The following is a 21,868-nucleotide window of genomic DNA, read 5'->3' as shown; positions in this document are numbered from 1 at the left end:
GAGAAAGGGAGAGGAAAGTGTAGCCTGCAGATTACATGCAACCCCATCGACCCCTTTGTGCCCCTAAGCCACATGAAGACTCCCAAGTACTCTTAGCAGTTTTTTTTTACATTTTTGTCTGAGTGAGAAAAATTCCCCAAATGTCCCTAAACACCACAAAGAATGTCAATGCCACTCCACAATTCCCTCCCTCTCCCTCAAACACTCTGGAAATTGACTGTATGGTTATTTGCAGGAACAATTTTTAGCCCAAAATCAGGAGGTGCAGCCTGCTGTGGACAGGGAAACTGGGATCAGCACAACTGCCCACTCCTTATCTAAAGACTATGACTACTCTATGGGGACAAACATTCACCTGTAATCTACCATATATACTCATCTATATGTAAACCTCATATATAAGTCAAGGGCAGGTTTTGAGACCAAAATTACAGATTTTGATATGACCTGTGAATACGCTGAGGGTAAAACCTAGGGGCATGTCAGAAAGAATGTAAAGGATGAAGCAAAAGAAAACAGTGCCAGAGAACTTACAAAATCCCACTGGCATAACTGTTTGTGCTCATCCTAAAGATTGGATGGATGAGAAAGTAGAGGGGCATCAGTGCTTCCAGGACATATTATACTCTTGCCTTTCACTAGGGTATGGTTCATTTTAAAATAAGAGTTAAGGTACAGTACTTACATCGACCCATGGATAAGTGGACTCAGTTATTTTGGGCTAATTTTCTGACTAAAATTACTAGACTTATACATGAGTATGTACAGTAATCAGAAATACATGATGTCCACGTTTCTTCCTATGTGCATGAGAAATTTTGCTCAGAATATTGTTCAGAATTTTATTACTAGTCAACTAGGCTAAAAGTGAAAATGAAATGGTTTTCAGAAAAAATTGTTTATGACAAACATTACTTCTGTGGTGTAATAGTTAAGACTGTGATGGATAAAATCTAAGTCAGATATCTCTCAGAGACTATCACCACCAGTTGATCTTACTTTGTTTCTTCTTTCTTAGTTTCTAACTCTGCTTCCAACTGTTGCTTTCGAAGTAAGGTTTCTCTTTCCCTTCTCAATCGCTTCTCCAATAATGCTGCCCGCTTCACTGCCATATCATTTTCAGGCTTTTGATCATCCTGATTGCAACATTTAGGAAGGAGCAAGTCAAGTGATATTTTAAAATAATTAGCAGACATCATACACAGTAGGTTATGTGAATAATACTAATTAACATTCACATTCTAGGTGAAATAGGTGTCCCAATGCAAAAGACTACTATTAAGCAAATGGAGAACAGCTGGGCGGTTATTCACACCTCAGGATTTTGTTCAGGAATTTTTTGTTTGTGCATAAATACAGAGGGGTTTTTTTTAATGTAGAGAAAACTTTTTGTGGGGTATTTTGTGGGGAAAGCAGTATTTTTGCTCAATGTATTTTGTGCTAAATACACTGATCTCTATATAAAAATATTCCTTTTGGCATAGAAAAGACCACCCTCTTCAAAACCATGATGAATATATTTTAGCAAATTATATAAATTTGCAGGAAATTTGGAAATATACCATTTTCTTTGTAGAAAACAAAGTATGGGAAAGAAAATATGTTTTCTGTACAAAGTGCATTAGTTTTCATAGAATCATAGAATCATAGAGTTGGAAGAGACCACAAGGGCCATCCAGTCCAATCCTCTGCCATGTAGGGAATCTCAATCAAATCATCCCTGACAGATGGCCATCCAGCCTCTGTTTAAAGACTTCCAAAGAAGGAGACTCCACTACACTCCGAGGGCGTGTGTACCACTGTCGAACAGCCCTTACTGTCAGGAAGTTCCTCCTAATGTTGAGGTGAAATCTCTTTTCCTGTAGCTTGCATCCATTGTTTCGGGTTCTGTTCTCTGGAGCAGCAGAAAACAAACTTACTCCCTCCTCCTCAATATGACATCCCTTCAAATATTTAAACAAGGCTTTTTGCTTTAAATATTTTAATACGCATGAATATTTAATATAAAATTTCATTTAATATTAATTCAAAGATTTAATTTAAAATATATTAATGTATTATTGTTTTAATATTTTAATATTGATTATGTGCAGAAACACAAACCTTTCTCCCAGAAGTTTTCTACACAGAAAAACCACATGTATTTTGAACAAAATTAAGTTTCCTAAAATTCTCAACATACATGTACTGCTCAAAAAGTCTACATAACTTTTCATTTTCTCATAGAGTGAGAGAGAATAAAGCTTAATATTTGTTCTTGCATATGAGAATGAAATAAATGAAGATTTGTGACCATAACCCTAGTGTAGCCACTAAAAAGGGTGGTTGGGCTCAACATAACATATTCAAAAGAACTGGTCCAAATCTATATAGGGAAAATTAAGATATGCAAGTCTAGTTTTTCAAATTATATTACTGAGGTATAGTAATCTGCCACACTAGATCTTGTGTGGAATCAAGAGATTCCCTAAGTAGGCAGAGTATGCCTGTACCATACCAGACTGCAATCTTTCAAAACTATGTGGTTTATTCATCATATTACAGAGCAAAAAGACTACAGTTGGCCCTTCTTAGATGTGGATTTTTTATACATGGATTCAAGCATCCACGGTTTGAAAATGTTCAAAAAAGTATACATTTCAAATATCAAACTTTGATTTTCCATTTTTATAAGAAACAACATTTTGCTATGTCATTATATTTAATGGGACTTGAGTATACACAGATTTTATTATCCACGGGGGATCTTGGAACCAAACTCCAGCGTATAACAAGGGTCCACAGTATAATCTTATTTTGCAGAGGAAATTAATTTATTAATTGCCTAGCATTAGGAGCAGTTGTTCTATATACACATACACCACAGACATCCCACAAAAAAGCTGTAGTGGCTGAGGATGTATCCACACTGCAGAAATAAAGCAGTTTGATACCACATAGTACTATCTAGACTGTGACCATAATCTGTACATCAGCAACTAAGTACTAAGATCAATACTATTTTGATCCAGAAAAGGTAGCGACTAAAGTACTGGGGAAGGGATGCATATTTGTATTTTGTAAAAAACCAGTCTCTCCCACATTTCTCCCTTTTTTTTCAAAGCTCCCAAATGTGCAACATTTCTTGGTAAAAAAAATTCTACCGAAGAGACTTTGGCAATGTCCAAAGTCTAACTGTACTTTTCAGAGGGGCTAACTGGATTCTACTTGGGTTTTTTAAAAATTTGTTCTAGAAATATCTCATGATGCACTTCTTTACTCACCTTAAAAAAGAATCCACAACACAATTTTTGGTCATCCTCTAACTGTTCTTTGTCACTCTCACCCTCTGATTTCTCTACTGTCTCTTCTGGCTTCAAATCTGTGAGGGAAACCTCAATGAGGTTAACTGATTTAGGGGGAGGCACTGGCAATGCTGGTGGATTCAGAAGCTCTTCACTAGGAGTAAGGCATACAGTCTCAGTAATGGGCTGCGAGAGGACTTCAGACACAGTAGATTCCCAGGGCTTGACCTGCCGCTCCTTTGGTTTTTGCTCAACCAACTCCTTGGTTGCTTTCTTTCCACCTTCTCTTTCAGCTGCTTCTTCTTTGTCAGGAGCTTCTTCTGTCGTACTTTTAACCTCCTTCGAAAGGTTACGTTCACCATCATCTCCAAAATAAACAAATGATCTTGTCTGAATGGATGCCTGACTTGGAGAAAATCGTCTCAGACGAGGAAGACTATCCACTGATCGTGGTGCAGTCAAAGTCCGATTCAAAGGTGTTATTTTCAGATCATTCGGCCTAGGAGTCCTTTGTGTTTTAGTAGGGAGAGATGAATTCTTTCTAGAAGATGTCTGTGGAGATTGGTGGGAAGGTCGAGGCGATTCCACAGAAAATGGGGGAATGGGAGGAGACGATCCAGTAAACTTCAAGGAAGACTTGAGTTCCCGAATTTGTTTCTGAGGAGAAGGCTGAGGTGGTGAAATAACCCAGGCCTGCTGCTCCCTCATCTGCATGAGCATCTCTTGCTGAAGGGACAGCCGTTGCATTTCTTGCTGAAGGAAATGCAGAGACGAATTGAGTTTCTCAATAGATTTTGTATATTCCAAAAGGTCACCTTCGTTTACATTTTCTTCTGGTGGACTTGCCAAATTACATTGCTTTTCTGTATCCCCTGTAGTATTCGGGGACTTCAGCCATTTAACCTGGGGTTTTTCACTGCTTGTTTTTATCATCTCTGCAGTCCTGTTTAGTTGTTCACCAGGTTTTTGAACTTCTTTCTCTTTCAAACTTGTGCTGTCAGTAAACACTTTCTCATCCTCTGCTCCAGCTGCCTCCTCTCGGAGTGGAGAAATTCCATCACTTTTCTTTTTCACAACATTAAGGAATGCTGTTCTTCCCATTTTTTGCCTCTGCTTAGTGAAAGCAGCCTCAACCTTCTTCTTCTGGGCTTCAATTGCTCGCCTCTTTTCTTCCAGCTTCATCTTTAGCTGCACCATTTCAGAGGCCAGCAACTGTGTTGTATCTCTCCCCTGAGGAACAGGAGACTCCTCTGGTATTTGAGCCCAAGAAACCATGTGAGGAATGTTCAATTCAGAGCCTTCTGGGGTTGTTTTCTGAGAACTGCTACCACTACTTCTGCTGTCTGTATGATTCATCTTCTTAAATTTCTGTTCTGCAAAGTTGGTCATTTTAACTCCTGAACTTGAAGATGCACTGCTACCCGCTTGCGATTTGGTGCTAACTGAGCTTGGACAAGGACTCAGTTGCTCCTTCTGGTTGGTACCTCTACTATCGTACTCGTGTAGAAATCGAGACGACTCTTCCATATCTGAATCTAAGCTTACAGTATAATCCCTCAAAGTAGAATCCTCATCCATAGTCTCTGGAATGTCCGAAGGGACGTGGATTCCAGTATCCACTTCTGTATTGTCAGTCACAGGACTAAGGGCACCTTTAGTATCTGCAATAATATCTGGACTATTCTGATTGGGTTTTACATTTGAGTTTAGGATGCTCATCTCCTTATTGTGAAGGAAAAACCCATTTGTAATTTGCTCTGGCTGAGTAACACTGGGAGAGTTCTCATTATCATGGATAATCTGCAAAGCCTGCTCAATGCTTGGTGCTTCAATCTGATTGCCAAATTCATCGGTAACCAACCTGTTTTGCAGTGCTCCATTTGGTAGTCTGTATGGATTAATTTGGTTGGCATTCCTCTGACTGCTATTGTCCTCTAGATCACCACAAAATTCAACATCCTTTTCTTCTTCAATATCTTCACTTTCATCTTCACCATTCACAGGCTTGAAAGACATGTTCTTTCTAATATGTCTTGGCATACGGTTAGCATTTTGTGCAAGACCTTCATTACTGAGAGATCTAGTAATTCCTCTGTTTGGAGTTTTTATATGGATGCTGTCCTCTTTATCAAAGGAAATGTCAAATGAAACTCCATGCACCGAAGACCTAAACAGGAATTTAAAAAAACAGCAACTGAGAAAACCTTTAAACCCAATTCCCAATTTAAAATTAAAATATCCCAATATTTTGGAAATGAGTCATAGTATTGTTAGCAATAGAAACTTTCCTGTTATAGCATAAATGCTGTATTTACATTCTAGAGCTTTAAAATGTAGTAAAAACAATATCTTATATTAAAGAATAATAATATCTTACAGGCTGAGTCTCCCTTATCCAAAATGCTTAGGACCAAAAGTGTTTTGGACTTTTTGGATTTTGGAATACTTGTATTTGTATGGACATACATAATGAGATAGCTTGGAGATGTAACCCAAGTCTAAATACAAAAGTCACTTATGCTTCTTATATAAATTATATACATAGTTTAAAGGTAATTTCATACAACCATTAGAAAGCAAAGGTATCACTTTCTCAGCCACTCATGAAAACATTTTGGATTTTGCAGTATTTTGGAATTCAGATAAGAGACACTTTACCTGTGTTACCCTTTTCTTAACCATGAAGGTATAAATCCTATTCTCCATTTAGCACAAAATTAGCTCTGCACCAATTTTTGTCCATTTGAAGTTATCGTGCATCTTCCTACCTAGTCTCTTTTTGATATTACTGAGGGCACAGAGACAGACCATCATCATTTTTTTTTGTCCTTGTCCTGAATGGGCAAATACATTTATCATCTTTTATTACAGTTCCTGAATGACCACTGGTTTCCCTCAAGTGAAAAACATTTCCAGAAGAGACTTCAGTTAACACACTGGACTCAGAGTTAACCAACATGGTAATATTTCAACAACCGTACATATGATAATCTAATGACTGAGACCTGATAGGATCCTATGCTAAACGTCTTGCAAGCAAAACACTCAACCCCCCCCCCCCCATCAACTCCCAGTTCTTGTGACATTTATAGGGTTTTTGGTAATCCTTCCTGTTTTTTCTTGGAAATTGATAAATAGAACATGTAAACACAGAAGCAGGCAGTTTTTTTCCATATAAAGTGAGCCACAAGGGCATACCTTCAAATGATGAAGAACCTCCATGCATCTGACCATCAAATCTACAGAATAAAATTGTTCAAACAGTGATTGTGGTGCTAAGCTACATGCCAGAAGTGTGTGAATGAGTTTTGGACTTTCATGCTACCATGCATAAAATGGGTACTGTAAACCAGAATATTTACCTGTAAACATATATGCAAGTATGATCTACCAACTTGCCCATCTTTCACAAAAAGGAGTATACTGGCCTTGCAAAGGTCTATGCCTATACTTGGCATATGCCAGGTGCTATGGAGCAGCATTGGCCCAACAGAGGACTTTAGATAGAAGTAAGACCCCAAGATTTGTTTAAATTTACTTTTTTAAGGATGTACATGTGTGTGTATGTGATGTGATTGTATAGTTTTTCTTGAGGGTTTGTTTGCTAAAAATGGTCCTCCACATTCCTACTCAAAGTGGTGGCCTATGGGCCAGTGCTGATCCACAAGCCATTGACTGCCAGTCTACAGCAACTTTTCATCAAAGAAAGAAAAGGTTGTAGCCAGTGGGGCCCCAAATGACACTGGTCCCTGGTACATTAGGGAAAAAAGATCACAGGTCTTCCGCATCAGACAGCGCTATCCTACAGGATGTGGGGTCATTTTTACCCCCTCTTAACCCACTCCAGTCCATGTTAGACTAACCTGGGAGTAAACTGGAAGCCAACTTTTGGTTTACTTCATGGATAGGGGAAAAAAAACATATCCTGCACCTACTGTAAAATAGTCTAGGGTAGCTGAAAATGTGGCAAAACTGTGCTCCACAACCTCTAAGATATAAGGGGCATTTTAAAGTAAAATAATTTTGAAAAATAAAATTGACACAAACATCTAAACACAGAGATCCCTTTCACTTTAGAAATTCTGTGCTTGTTTGAAAGAGTATTACAAGCCCAAAGGCTTTGCACTGGGCTTTTCCACCATGTTGTCTGTTGAAATCCACGAATTCTAGTATAGAAAAACAACTCTGTCAAGCTCTAGCTATTACATGCATGATCAGGCTGCATGTCAACTTCCAGGATACTCAAACTAGGAGACACTCCTCTTGCAGACAAAGAAATATTGAATTATGCGTGCCTATTTTAAGGCCCCAACTGATAACAAGCTTACCTTTTTTCCTTGGGCCATGTCCCTACATATCCATCCATATAAGACATTGATGAAGATCTTCTAATGCTGCCTATTAGAAATCAACACAGAATGCAATGTAATAGACAGTACTTCTTTTTTCCTTTCAAGTATTTTTATTAAAGGAATTAACTATTTTTTAAACAAAGAAATGGATTTCCACTATTGATGGAAATTAAGGCTGACTATTTAAATGTGTAGGATATGCCTTTTTGTCTACATTTCATAGAAAACTAACAAAGTAACAGTTCTATTTAGATAACATTTTAATAAAGCAAAATTAAATTATCATTGACTGACATGAAATAATTTAGGAGCTCCTCTACCAAACATATTTGAGGGTACTTACATTTTGGAGACAATTGTCCAAAATTAAAAAAACAAAAATGTCCTTGTTTAAAAGTAGCATTGAAAAAAATGGCCTAGACCTAGAGATCTTGTGTACTGCAAAAGAAGGACTTTTACATATCACACTCCTATCATTCCTAAGAAGAAAGCCTTTAAATTTCAATTGGGCACATACCTCCCATTTTACTTGAAACCTGTCATTAACTTGTTGCCCTGTCCCCAACCCAACATTTTATGCTAACAATGAAGAAACAGTGTAGTTCAGTGAACAGACTGACCTACCCAGAATGGGAGAACCATGTTTAATGCATACTTGCACATGCTAGGTAATAACTTCAGCATTACCTAACTCACTGGGTTGCTGTATGAGGTCATGGGGGTGGGAGAGAGAAGAGGAGCCTGGTTTCTTAGAGGGGGGAATAATAAAAAATAAATAATATATTCCAAGGTCAAATTTGATCATTCTAAGTGTAGCATTGCATTAAAATAATTGGGGACTCTAGAAAAAAACCAAAGGTTAGTGGTTTGGGGTGTGTGAGAGCAAGTGTCCTTCCATTGAAGGCATAAGAAATACCCTTATCCAGCCATATTTCAATAAGCCAAAAACCCAAGCTTTTACTTTTACACTCGTACCTGGAACAGAGGAATAAGGCTGTTGATGTGCATGGCTGGCGGAAGGAATTTGCTGAGATGGTGCAAAGGTTGAGCCCTCCATGCTGAAAAACAACAACTTGCAGACCTGAGCACTTTAATAAACAAACTCAAGTGAAAGCATTAACAAATGAATAAGTGAACTTAAAATTATTATTTATCAGGATTTCAAATCTAGAATTGTAATTTTAATTGAGTTGTACCTTGTGAAAGGGCATTCAGTAATACTATACAAGAGGTCCTTGATATCCACTGGGGTTTCATTCCAGGACGCCTTGTGGATACCAAAATCCATGGATGCTCAAATCCCATTAAATACAGTGGCATAGTGAAATAGTGTCCCTTATATAACATAACAAATCAAGGTTTGCTTTTTGTAATTCATATATTTTCAAGCTGTGGGTGGTGGGATCGATGGATAAAAAAAATTGTGCACATGGAGGGACGACTTGATTAATATTATATAATACAAGTTATTTTTGCCTTCAATTAAGTCATTGAACTGAATATAATTTCATAATTTAAGTAATTTGTCTGGGAAATATGAAAGGAGTTACTATTTGCATGAGGGTATCACACTTTCTTATATAAACACCACATAGACTATGAAATTTAAAGACTTCCCGAAATCAGTTATAAATCAAGACTGTTAATCATGCAATGGTTTAAAGTTATGAATTCTATTAAACAGGATTTTTTAAAACAAGCACTTACCAAAGATATTTGGGGCTAGCAGTGTTAGGTCAACTAAGTGTATAATTCATTTGAAGAAGAGAAATTATAGGGGAAAACAAAGTTCTCCTTCAGATTCTCACAATGTCAGCTGGGCTTTTAAAGAAGTTAAAGGATGCTGTCAGAAAGGCCCATCAGACATGGTGGTTTGTGTATGGCCCCTTGTATCCCAGACAAATATTACGAGTGTCTTTACTCAGATAATGTATAAAGACTAATTGACTTCCCTACTGAATAGAGTGACAGATACTTAACAAGACATTTGATTCCACAGGCTTTATTAATTCCCTGAGTAAATCTATTTGCTGGCTTAGTGAGGAAATGAGACCGAGCAAAGAACTATTATGAGTAGTGTTTCTAATGCAGTCACAGTCCCTTCACAATTATTTAGAAGAATATTGACTTAAAATCTGGAAGAAGGTACTTCACCATGATTACTGTATATACTCGACTATAAGTCAACCTCATGTATAAGTCAAGTTGGGGGGCAAAAATTATGGATTTTGATATGACCTGTGGATAAGTCGATTGTAAAACTTAGGAGCACATAGCAAAGGATCAAAAGGATGAAGCAAACCAAAACAATGTCAAAGAACCTACAAAATTCCTGCCATAATGTTTGTGCTCGCTCTTATCACTGGATGGATAAGGGAACAGAGAGGGTTGCTGCTTCCAGGACAGATTATACTCTTGCCTTTCATCAGGAGATGATAACTCCTTTTAAGTAAGAGTTAAGATACAGTACTTACATTGACCCATGGATATGTCGACTCAGGTTTTTTGGGTCACTTTTTTAAACTTAAATTTCTATACTTATACATGAGTATATACAATAAGCTACATTGCAATGCTGTTCATATTAGCCTGAGGGCAGAAAGTAGACTGAAATTTACTGCTAGATTTCTGGGTAATTGCAATGGATTAGCATGTGTCTTTAAGCCCCAACAGGGTAACAAATTTTAAATCGAAATTAAGAACTTTGATTCACGGATCCACCCTGCAGATCTGTATTTACACATGCAACTTCTCCTGCTACATGGCTTATTAGGTTCAATATGCAATTGGCTCTTCCACCTGAGCCAACATCTGACTATAGATCTGGGGGATCTTGGCCTTCTAATCAAGAATGAAATAGATTCTGCGAGCCTCAGATCTGCCTTACCTAGCTTTCAGGCTCTGTATTGAGGGTTTACAAGGGCATTAGAGGGTCAGTTAACCCCCCCTCCCCAATGGGTATTATTCTGTACTCTCAAATACAAGAGATATCTAGGTAGCATGACCTAGCTGTCTACCAGAGTAACAGACCTGGGGATATCTACCAGAGTAACAGACTTGCTGGGAGAGCTCTAGCTGGAGATCTTACACTAAGCATGAGGTTGGGAGGATCCCTTCCTAGTCTATGCTTCTGTACATATTGTGGCATATGTTTTCACTAGAGGCTGGCAAACTTACTTCTTTGGAGCACTGCTCTGAGAGTCCTCCAAGTCAGTGGTCATGCTACCTAGTTGACTCAGGGAGTTGTACTCCAAAAAGTAATTTTTGCTAACTCTAGTGATTACATATGATATTTATAAGCAAGAGTCCACTTTGACAGTTATTATTAGGTGTAACAGGATCCTTTGTTAATTTTCATTTATCAAGAGTGGGACATGTATAAAAAAACAGTGCTACTTGCCCAAAATATTAAGAGTAAGGAAATTAACACCAAAAAATGAGAAAAATATGTAACTACTGTATTACTGTTTTTCCTCATTTGTAAATGAAAACATTTGGTATCTTCAGAGCTAAGACTGATCACTCTCTCTTCACTTTTCAAAAAAGGAGTTAAGATATATCTCTTTAATTTGGCTTTTAAAACTGTGAATAGCAATTTAATTTTGATTTAGTATGTTTCAATGTATTTATTGTTTTTATTTGAATTATTCTCTATCACCCTGGTGACCTTTGCAGAAAGGCAATATATAAATATATAAATAAATAAATAAATAATAGGTAGGTCTATTTTGGTACATTGTCTGATACTGTCTTTTTTCTTTTCTCTGCAATACATAACTGGCAAGATGGTCAGTCTTTAGGTAGGTGAGGCCAGCTTCCCAGCCTCTTCAATTCTTAGGATGCATGGGCATAGATAGCATGAAAAAATGGAGGAGTGCACTGCAAGATACACTTTCTTTATGTGATCTTGTCCTTCAACACTTGGAAAATGGGACTGGGTGGATTAAGTGGCCCTTCTTTAAAAATAATTTTTATTACTGTTATATAGTAGCTCTTTTAAAAAAGTAAGTTGAATTAAAAAAAATTAATACGATAAAATGAAAATGACAACGGCAAAAAACCACAGGCAGGAAATACATAAAATAGTGCACAACAACCAGATTAACATAACAACTAGCTTAAAGAATCCAAAATGTGGCACACATGCTTCTAGCCAAGTTATTTTTTTAAGGAGAGAATATTAAACCAAAAACCACTTATTATTTGCTTATTATTATTATTATTATTATTATTATTATTATATTTATATCCTACTTTCTCCCCAAAATTGAGACTCAAAGCGTCTTGCAGATTAGTTACAAACTACATTATACAAAAGTTAATTACCTGGCTATCAGCTCAGAATCACGTGCACCTTCAGGATATTGTCTTCTATTGGCATTTGTAGCAGAAAGAAAAGAGCCTTCTTTTGTAGGTTCAGCTGAAACAAAGGTTTTAGAATGTATAAATTGCAGGAAAATAAAGCTGTCCAAATAAAAGCCAAAACACAAACAAATCTTCAACTGGTCCAGCATGTGGCAGCCAAAATACTCATGGAAACAGGGCTGTGTGAAAATATTACTCACATTTAAGAACATATGCACTGGTTACTTCTAGGTGTGATTTGAAGAACTGCTTTTTTCTCTCTATTACTTATAGAGTCCTTGGTAGATATGTAGTATATCCTCCCTATCTACCTACGCTCTTTTGATTGTCAAGTGAAAGGTGTTTTTTTTTTTAAATTTTCTCAGATATTTTAGAAAATCTGTTGTGTTCTTTTCATATAATTTTATCCCTGTTGCTGGGTTTATTTATTTATTTAATTTCTATGCTGCCTTTCTCCCAGAAAGGGACACAAGGAAGCTCACTAATAAAATAACTGCTATCCAGAAGATTGAGATATACTAGGCTAAGGCTATTTTAATATCATTCTATTGGCATAATATGAAACAACAAAAATAAATACCTTGAGGATGAACTACAACTCGAGGCTGGACAAACGAAGGCTTCACTACTTCAAACCACCAGAAGAGTTCTGCCATGAACACCAAATAATTGCTCTGTAAATGATAGTTTCATTTGGATTAAAATACAGATTATAAAGAAAAAAAGTTTGCCGGGCTTTAAGTGAGAACAAGTCATAAAGCATTAAAGCAGTTTGACACCACTGTTGAGATCCATGGCTCTGTCCTACAGAATCCTGTGATTTCTAGTTTGGAGAGGCACCACAGCTGTCTGACAGACCAGGCTGAATTCCTCAGCAAACTACAAATCTCAGGAGTGTCAAACCGATTTATTTTTGCAGGGTGGAGCTATCCATAATATTATTTCCAGTTTTTCCACTGCTGTATCTATTTTGTAGTAAAAGAAGTGATCACTAGTACAAAGGGTGACATGACAGATAACATTGGCTAGGCTAGAGCCCAAGCAGAAGATACAGTGATAGTAAGCAAGAGTGAGTGATGATATCAGTTTTGAGGCAGAGGTGGAAGACTGAAATCCTGGATGTGCAAAATGGGAGGCCACAAGGTACAACAGACCAAACATTTAAATCCAGATCCTCTTTCTCATTTTAGAACTGCAAAGATGGTACACTTTAAACCAGTATTCAGGGCTTGTGGGTTCCTTTTGAAAAATGAATAAAATACTTCAGGATACTGGTCGAAATACAAGAACAGCTATTGTGTATATCAACTCGCTTATATTCACAAAACAGATAAACTGGATATGAAATCTTTCCCCCATTTTGCCACAAGATGGCAATAAAGGAAAAAATAAAGCATTCATTTTCAGGCGCCACATAAAACCTTCCCAGTAATCTTACACATGCACGTGCACACTATTAAGGAGTATAATTGTGAAATCGTTCCCTAACATTTATCATTTTATTTTTCTAAATTTAAAAGGAAATATAAGATGGAATATTAGTGAGGAATCTTGACTCAATTTATCATAGGTGTTAAGAGGCAGACTGTACCCAGTGAGATGTATATGCACAGAGGTTTATGCACACTCTCCCCCATGAATCTCAATACACAAGTCTTCTTGCGTTTCATCTATCATTGCAATTTAGTAATGAAGAGAAGAGAAAGGAAATCATATCTTGTTGATCACAGATGTCTTTGTCTTCTTTGGGCTTCCTTTGAGCAAAGGCTGCCAGCATTTTCAGAAATACCACTGTGGGCAACAAAAGGGCCTGTAAGGGGCAGCTCTATGCTGCTCCTCAAAGCACTGGGTTGGGAACACAGCAACCACACGCTACACCCCCAACCCGGTACAAAAATGAACAATGAAACACGGCTCCTATCTGCCACTACAGGGGTGCCATAAGCGCCATGGTGCGGTCTTATGATGCCCCTTGTGCACAGTGCTGTTTGGGTGCTGCGCACGAGCAACGTCATCATGGTCGGGCACATGCCAAGATGGCCCCCTGGTGCCAGCACAAGGGCTTTGAGCGTGTAAAAGCTCAGCCCTCACCAAACCCTAGTTCAGATCCAGGCTGGCACAAAGTGCCAATCTGTACACCCTCAAAGTTCGTAGAGCAGGAGCTGAGGCCAAGGCACTGTTCAGAAGACCCAAAGAAAAATTACCAGAGGCCAAAGTGAAACAAGAAGACTGTATCTGACTGTCTATCTTAGCTATTAACAAACTTTTTTTTGAAACTGTGTGAATGTCCAGTTGTGTTCTTCCCAAAATTAAAAGGGAATTTCAGTCATGGTATAAAATAAATATGTTTGTTGCTGCCAACATTTGTTCTAAACATGGAAAAAGCTTTCTAAATATATAAAAAGTAGAAAACTTTACCTAATTATAAACATCCCAAAATTTAGAAGTATTAATATGCCCACATCAAATCCAGGCTAATTATTTCAGATATGTAATAACTGCATTGTGAATTATTTGATAATCTCAGGATCATATATTCTTGGCCCATTTCTTAATGAATGTAATCTTGAGGATAATAAGCCAACATGTAACTGGCCTTTTGTCAATGTATTTGGTTCCTCTGTCCCACCTTTTGTAATATACTTGACTTTGCTATAGAAGTCTCTAATAAACCGTATTTCATCCAAACTAAGAAACTATGGTTACCAGCTTTGGGACAAGTCAGGATCCTAAAACAACTTGGAATTGTGATTTAGGAACCTAGCTTATTCAGAAGCTGGTAACTACAGCTTCCCAACACAAATAAAACAGAAAACTATGACTGAATAAAAACATCCTGGGTCAACAACAGATTGCACAAAGGGAATAGTGAAGGGATCATACATGTAGAGCCCTGGTGGCACAGTGATGCCTGTACTGCAGCCACTCACTCATAAAACAGAAGGTTGTGAGTTCAATACCAGCCAGGGGCTCAGGCTCGACTCAGGCTTGCATCCTTCTGAGGTCGCTAAAATGAGTATCCAGTTGGGGGCAATAAGCTTACACTTTGTAAACCGCTTAGGGAGTGCTTAAGTTCACTGCTAAGTGGTATAGAAATGTACTTGCTATTGCTATGTAGGCAAGCGAATGACAGATGCGCATACTATCACCAAAAGGTTACCTCTCATCTTATTAAGCTGAGAGATCATCTGAACATAGTCATTGTCTGCCCACAGCTGAAAACAAGCTTCATGTTGCCATAGTGATCAAATACAAGTTGCAAACAGTACTGGAAGATGGAAAATACCGGCATTTGTATTCAGCACAACAACAAGTAAAACAAATAGATGCATACTGAAATGTTTTCTATTTGAGAGAGAAAAGTGGTGAGATTACATCAGCATTTTTAAAGGCCAAAGAAACATTGCACAGAATTCTTGCATGTAACAGAAGATGGGATCCCCACTACAGTTGAAGCTCATACAAGAGATCTGTATCCACCCAGTGAAATGTATCACTTGGTGTGTCCATTTTCCTTTTAAATAGCAACCCCCTCACATCATATATCAAGCTGCTTTTGCCATTATATTCAGTTTTAAAATTAAGTTGTAGTGTGGCATTGAGGAGATGGGGCCCATTTGAGAAAAACAAGTTTAAAGCACCCTTAAGTTTACAGAACCAGTTTCACAGTTGTTTCAATCCTGGCCACAGTATGTTTCTCATCCACCCACTGGTTTATTATAAGTTATTATTTATATGTTACATTTTTTACCATATTTCAGAATGCAGCAATTTAACACTAGGTGGCAAGCTTGAGATTTGTTTCACTTTGCAAATGGTGTCTGACCTTGATTTATTTTTCTCCCACTTTCTTTCTTTCAATAGGGTAACCATTCACACAGGCATGGGTAAATTACAGCCCTCCAGAGGTTGCTAGATTACAGCTCTCAGCAGTTATGGAGGATGCAGGGAGCTGAAGTTCAGAACAACCAGAGGGCCATGCTTTGCTCTTCTATGGATTAACATAATATTAACATACACACATACAAACACAGACAGTCACACTAGTAGAATGAAAGTATATATTTCTTCCTTCTCTTCCAATATTGAAAGCTAAAGTAATAATTTTAATCTTTCATGCAAAAGATTAAGCACTATATCATGCTTCAGGCTTGTACATATGTACTTGGCTACAGAGACTGAGTGTACTGTGATCCCATACTGTTCCTATCTGGCTGGTTGTTTTCAGAATGACACACTTGGAAACTGATGAAGTATCCTCTGGCATTTTTGCTATTGTGTGCCACAGGGATCTATGTTATCCTTAACATAGTGCTTAAACCTCCTAAGTCAGTAAAACACTGGGAAATGGCCAAACAACTGAAGTCCTAAAATCCAGGCAAGAAGTGATGTAGTCCTCCTTACCAAATGGCAGGTCAACATAGATGTCAAGTTTATTAAGTAGTTACATACATACTATAATTAATCTTCTGTTTTGCTTTACGACTAGTCTACCTTTACCTTTTATATTAATTAGCTCACATTCATATCCTGTGTACTTCCCTTCCTATCCCTCCCTTCTCCCTGCCACTCCCCTCATAAAAACACTTTTGGAATCCAGTAATTTTTAAAAATGCTTTCGCTGACTTGGAAAGTAATGTTCAGTCCAGCCTTTCCTGGATGGTGTTGCATTTTGCATAAAACAATCATCAACTTTCAGGGACTGGGTGTTCATATTCCACCTCAGTTGCAATGGTAGCAAACATAACACCATCTTTCCCTTTTAAACAAAGAACATGGGCCCTATGCACCTCATTTACAAGAAGAATCCACTTCTGGTAGGCCTTCAGGGGCTCAATTTCGCTTTGTCAAAAAGGTGCACCCAGGTCCCTTATTCCACACACACCATCACAGCAAATTAAATCATGGGCCCCAGATGATCTCCCACATCCCCTGCCAGCATGAACAACTGAGGAACATGGGCATTCAACTGATCTTGGAGACAAAACAGAATGAGTTTACTACTGGTAAAGTTTCTCCCATTAAACCTGATCTTCTTCTCATGTTATTCCAGGAAGCCTTAAGTGTGAAGAGGCATACATATCAGAAGGGCCATTTTAGAAGTATCATGCGCATCTTGAGAGAATATATGTGGATTAAGTGCTTCTTTTTCCATAATATTTTGGATCCATAAATTATAAGCAAGCGTAATACTTGAGTGAGACACACACACAAGCCTAAAATAACCAAGAATTTTGCGGTGTTGTAAAAACTGCACCACGTTTATCATAGCATTTGCGTTTGTAGACCCCACTCCACAGAGTTCATGAAAACTTATTCCATAATAAAATATAGTAAAGCTTTAAAATGCCACAAAATTATTTCTTGTTTTGCCACAATAGACTATTACAGCTATCTTCCTGAAAATCCTTACAATGGTTCTGGGGGCCTCTCCTATGCTTGTTATCTCAGATACAGAGGCATGCCTCCAGATGCCAACAGATTTTCACCACTCATTAAATAAGGTCAGGAAGACCATCTCAAGAGACTTGTTTTTGAAAGAGAAACATGGGAAGTATGCCATAGTATGTGCAATTTCCTTCCGTAAACAAACGTATTTGATTAGCCTGCCAGAAATCAGTACATTTATTTTCAAAGGACAAACACTGTTTTGTTGACCCAAGCCTTAGTGTGAAAGCAGCTGTAGCAGGAGTTATGTATATTTTACTAGTTAAACCAGATTTAAAAAACATATACCAGTGGCCTTGTCTCACAGTAAGTGAAGCATAAGTTAGTGTACCTGACTGCATCTCAATTCTGGCTGACCGACTTTCAAGAAAAGTGCATAAAGACTGGAATTCCTTCAACATTAATATTTTAGAAGAATCTGATGCACAGCAGATAGAGGAGGTCAGACAATTCTGCAGGCCCCAGTCACATGGATGTTCCTCTGACCAGCTGTGAATTTGTCAGAGAACTCCTAGAACAGTCTTAAGTAGGACAATGTGTTACAAAGAAGCAGTTAGAAAATGATCCAGTTTCTTCTTTTCTTTGCTGATTCCCTTTGAAAGCAATTAAATCTCAATGGCTAAACATGACCTACTTCACAGTGTATAATGGAGAACTGCAGATATCAGAAAAAATTACACACACACGTGAATGAATATATAAATCTAATTAAACACTGTGTTCAGACCTGCTTAAGAATGAACTAAACTTGCAACCTACTGAACAAAAAAGAGAATACAGTGTGTTCTTCCAGGGGCCTGATTTACAGGTCCAGACATACCAAGGAAGAGGGGATAATGAAATTTATTTATATATATTTATTGGTTTTACTTATATACTACTTTTTACCCCCCCCCCCCCTGAGGAGCACAAAATAAAACATGTGGTCCTTCTTCCTAGTTTTATTCATTGAGGTAGGCTAAACTGGGAGATGGTAGATAGTACATTGTCACCTACTGAGGTATGAAGAGATATGAACTGGGATTGCCCCAGTCATGCTTCTACATTCCCATCATTGAATCTCTCAGGTTTTGTTGATGGGCCATGTCTGTTTTAGTAGATCACAAATGACACTTTTGATTAAGTAAATACCCCATGAATTCCCAGAAGCATTTGCCTCTCCCTTCAGAAAAACCTACAATAAAATGATCTAGGTGCTCCCCAGCAGTAGCATCTCCAAACAGGTGACACCTGGTGTGGGGAGGAGGGACGGACTTTCAGTGGGGTTTCCAGAGGTCCAAGGCCGAAAGGATGTTCATGAGGGCTGCAGTCATGCCCCTGCGGGTCACAGCCGTGGTGACAAGGGGCCCAGGGAGAGCTCGAGAGGGCCTGGGGAGCACCATCCCAGGGGCAGGAGCACCACCACGACATGAGGAGAGCCCAGGTGAGCCCAAGGAACATCCACACAGGCCCAAGGAGCACCCACAGGGAGCGGAGAAGCCCCCATGGGGCAGAACAGCGCCTGCATGGGGAGTGGGGAGATGACTAGGTGTCACACACACACACAGCCCTTCTGGGTCACTTGTATATTCAAAGGGTGAGGAATGCAGCCTCCAAAGATATCCCCAAAGCCCTTTGGCTGCTCTAAAACCTTCAAGATATTTCCCCAGCTAATCTGTTGTCCCAAAACTGCCTCCGACACCCTAAAATTGTACAAAAATATACTGGTTTCCTTATTTTAGTCCTTCCCACAATCTTACACATACACACACACACACTCACACAACTGAATAAGAACTGGAAGCAATGTGGTGTAAATACAAGTTCGCTAGCAATGTGCTAGTCCACCTTGTCTCCCCCACACAGTTGCCCATGCCTACTCACAATCCACATTTTCCAACTTGGTATGATAAAAAGACAGATCAAACAAATCAAGCCTGAACTCTCCTTAGAAGCCAAGATGAATAAACTCAGGTTGCTATACTTTGGATGTACCTTGAGAAGACATGACTAACTAGAAAAGGCAATATGGTAGAAGGCTGCAGAAAAAGAGGAAGTCCAAACTACAGATGGAGAGACTCAATCAACGAACCCATGCTTTGACTTGAGTCTGAAAGACCTGAGCAAGGTTGTTGATGATAGGGTGACTAGGAGGTCTCCCATTCATAGGGGCACCATAAGCTGAAGTCCATGTGACAGCAGTTAACAACAACCTCTCAAAGGGGAATCCGTCCTTATTAAAGCTGCTGAGTTTAGGGGATGGTTGGGGAAGAAACCCCCTTATTTCACCTGGCAATCATAACTGAACATGGTGAATTAACCCTCTCCTTCCAGCCAACTAATCAGATATGCGGAAAGATGAGGTCGGAGAACAGGAAGAAATCCTTGCTAATGTCATTTTGAATCAGAGCACACACAGCACGCACGCCCCATATGTGGGCTTGCCATCCGTGGCTTTAAGCTTATGTGGACGGCAAGCCCTTGAATGGATCCTACAAAGGGCCCACTGTACTTTAAAAATCCAGTTTTAATGGGAGCCTATTTTTGAGTGGGCTTGCTATAGGCTGAACAGTCACTATTTTTGAACCCTGGCTAAACCCGTACAAAGCTACACGTAGGACACACAGGTATAGAACCACTACTGATGTTCTTGATGGTGTGGTCTTGTTGATATGCAATCTAACTATTGTAAGCATGAATTCTTCCAAATAAATCATCTCCTACCTTGATTTTGCACTGAACAGATAACTAGGGCCAAACCAGCTTGTCCTGTTTCAATTTTTCATGTCCATGCAAAATATTTAGGAAATGGAAAATGAGGTAATTGGTATTGTATTTAAGGTGCAACTAATTTTGATTGCCTTTTAGAAAGATGGTATAAACCACAAATGAGCAAGAACAGCTAGCAATCACTGAACAGAAATTACCCTGGGTGCTGATGATGCTCACTGCACCAAGCCCAAGTGCCAAAGACAGAAATCATATGCCCTGCAGTCTGCTTAAACTGCAGATATGATGCAAACCAGCTCCCTGCTAAGAAGTGGTACATTCCTTAGTGGAAGAGCAGTAAAACAAAACAAAGTGAGGACAGCTACAGTCGATCAATGTAGCAGCATAAGAAGCAGAGCTTAATCAATATCCCTAAGCTATAAAAGAAAGTCACATCCCTATATGTGTACTGAAATACATTCTTTTCACTGATTCAGTGAAACAACCAGAGGTCCTGTCTTTTTGCTTCTCTTTACAGAGCCCATACTCCAGAAATAAAATGTTTTAGCTAACTATATCATTTTGCTGGTCTTAACCACAGACCAGAACAACACAAAAACCAACCTTTTCAATTACTGCTGCTTGGTTTTGCAACAAAAGCGAAGAATTATAAAAATGAAGGAGCAGGCCCATTTGACTGCACCCAGAAGATATTCCAGAAAACTTGCTAAGTCCCCTGACAGAAATTTTATCCTGTTAGAGAACTGTTGACTTTCACACATGCTTAGCAGATCAGCTAAGTACTTTCTTGTCAATTTTTTGACAACCCCTTCTGTGTAGCATTTAAATCTAAGGCCTGTTACAGACTGCCAAATAAAGCTGCTTCGGGTCTCTTTGGAGGTATGCTGTTTAAATGATGCATGTATCCTAAGAATCTGGAAGCTGCACCAAAGCTGCACTCCAGTGCTTAGGAATGGAGTGTGGCTTGGCGCGACCTCCGGACTCTTAGGACCCATGCATCATTTAAATAGCATACTTCCAAAGAGACTTGAAGCAGCTTTATTTTGGCAGTCTGTAACAGGCCTAAGTTAAGTATTTCTGTCAAGAATTCAATCCACAATTGCTTTTTCACAGTGTTCCAAGAACTCTGCTTAACTCTGGTTTGGAAAAAGAAAACTCTTGAAGTCAAGCAATAAGGCACCTTCAGTCAAATTCTATTCCATTTATATCCTAAAATTCATAAAACAACCTGAGCAAAATCCATCAGCATAGCATTGTGTTCTGTCTCAGATCTAGCAGTTTTTAAATTGTATACACTTTCCTTTTAGTAAGGAAAAAGGGTAAAGATGTTAATTTGAGCAAAGTAAAGTCCTCCAAGTTAATTTTTAATATTGTCTGCACTATTGCTTATGGTAATGGTGGGTTTACACACACACACACACACACACACACACACACACACACACACACCCTAGTTCTGTTCAGTACAATTAAATTTTACTAAGTTTCAGGAAAGAGATGCCAATTAAAACATGTCTACTTTAAAAGCAATTCTAATACTTCTTCAGTATTGAAGCCATATGTACTATTGTGAATGGAGTGGATATCTAGAAGTGCTTTTTTAAAAAAAAATGTTACCCAAGGGCGGCAATTGCAAGCATTAGGCAAGATTCACTTTTAAATTAACTTTCTGGTTCTCCTAATCATTTCTAAATTAAGGAGTGGAGATCT

The 21,868-nt window shown here is 38.4% G+C and overlaps 1 protein-coding gene across 6 annotated transcripts in view; it reads right to left on the bottom strand.

Annotated features, from left to right (window-relative positions):
- LOC149316917 (calmodulin-regulated spectrin-associated protein 2-like) overlaps positions 1 to 21,868 on the bottom strand; it is a 107,997-nt gene that overhangs the window by 12,708 nt on the left and 73,421 nt on the right. For all 6 annotated transcript variants that reach the window (XM_089516511.1, XM_089516513.1, XM_089516512.1 and 3 more), the window contains 6 exons: positions 12,582 to 12,675; positions 11,963 to 12,056; positions 8,612 to 8,694; positions 7,613 to 7,682; positions 3,264 to 5,451; positions 1,000 to 1,136 (listed from right to left, as the gene is read on the bottom strand). In XM_089516511.1, the coding sequence (XP_089372637.1) occupies positions 1,000 to 1,136; positions 3,264 to 5,451; positions 7,613 to 7,682; positions 8,612 to 8,694; positions 11,963 to 12,056; positions 12,582 to 12,675 (2,666 nt within the window). The remainder of the gene's footprint in view (positions 1 to 999; positions 1,137 to 3,263; positions 5,452 to 7,612; positions 7,683 to 8,611; positions 8,695 to 11,962; positions 12,057 to 12,581; positions 12,676 to 21,868) is intronic.

Source organism: Sceloporus occidentalis, unplaced genomic scaffold, assembly GCF_023333645.1.
Source record: "Sceloporus occidentalis isolate IW3139 unplaced genomic scaffold, rSceOcc1.0.p SCAF_3, whole genome shotgun sequence".
Lineage (NCBI taxonomy): Eukaryota > Metazoa > Chordata > Lepidosauria > Squamata > Phrynosomatidae > Sceloporus > Sceloporus occidentalis.
Note: the sequence above shows the minus strand (reverse complement) of the source record. Positions and strands in the feature narration are given on the sequence as shown.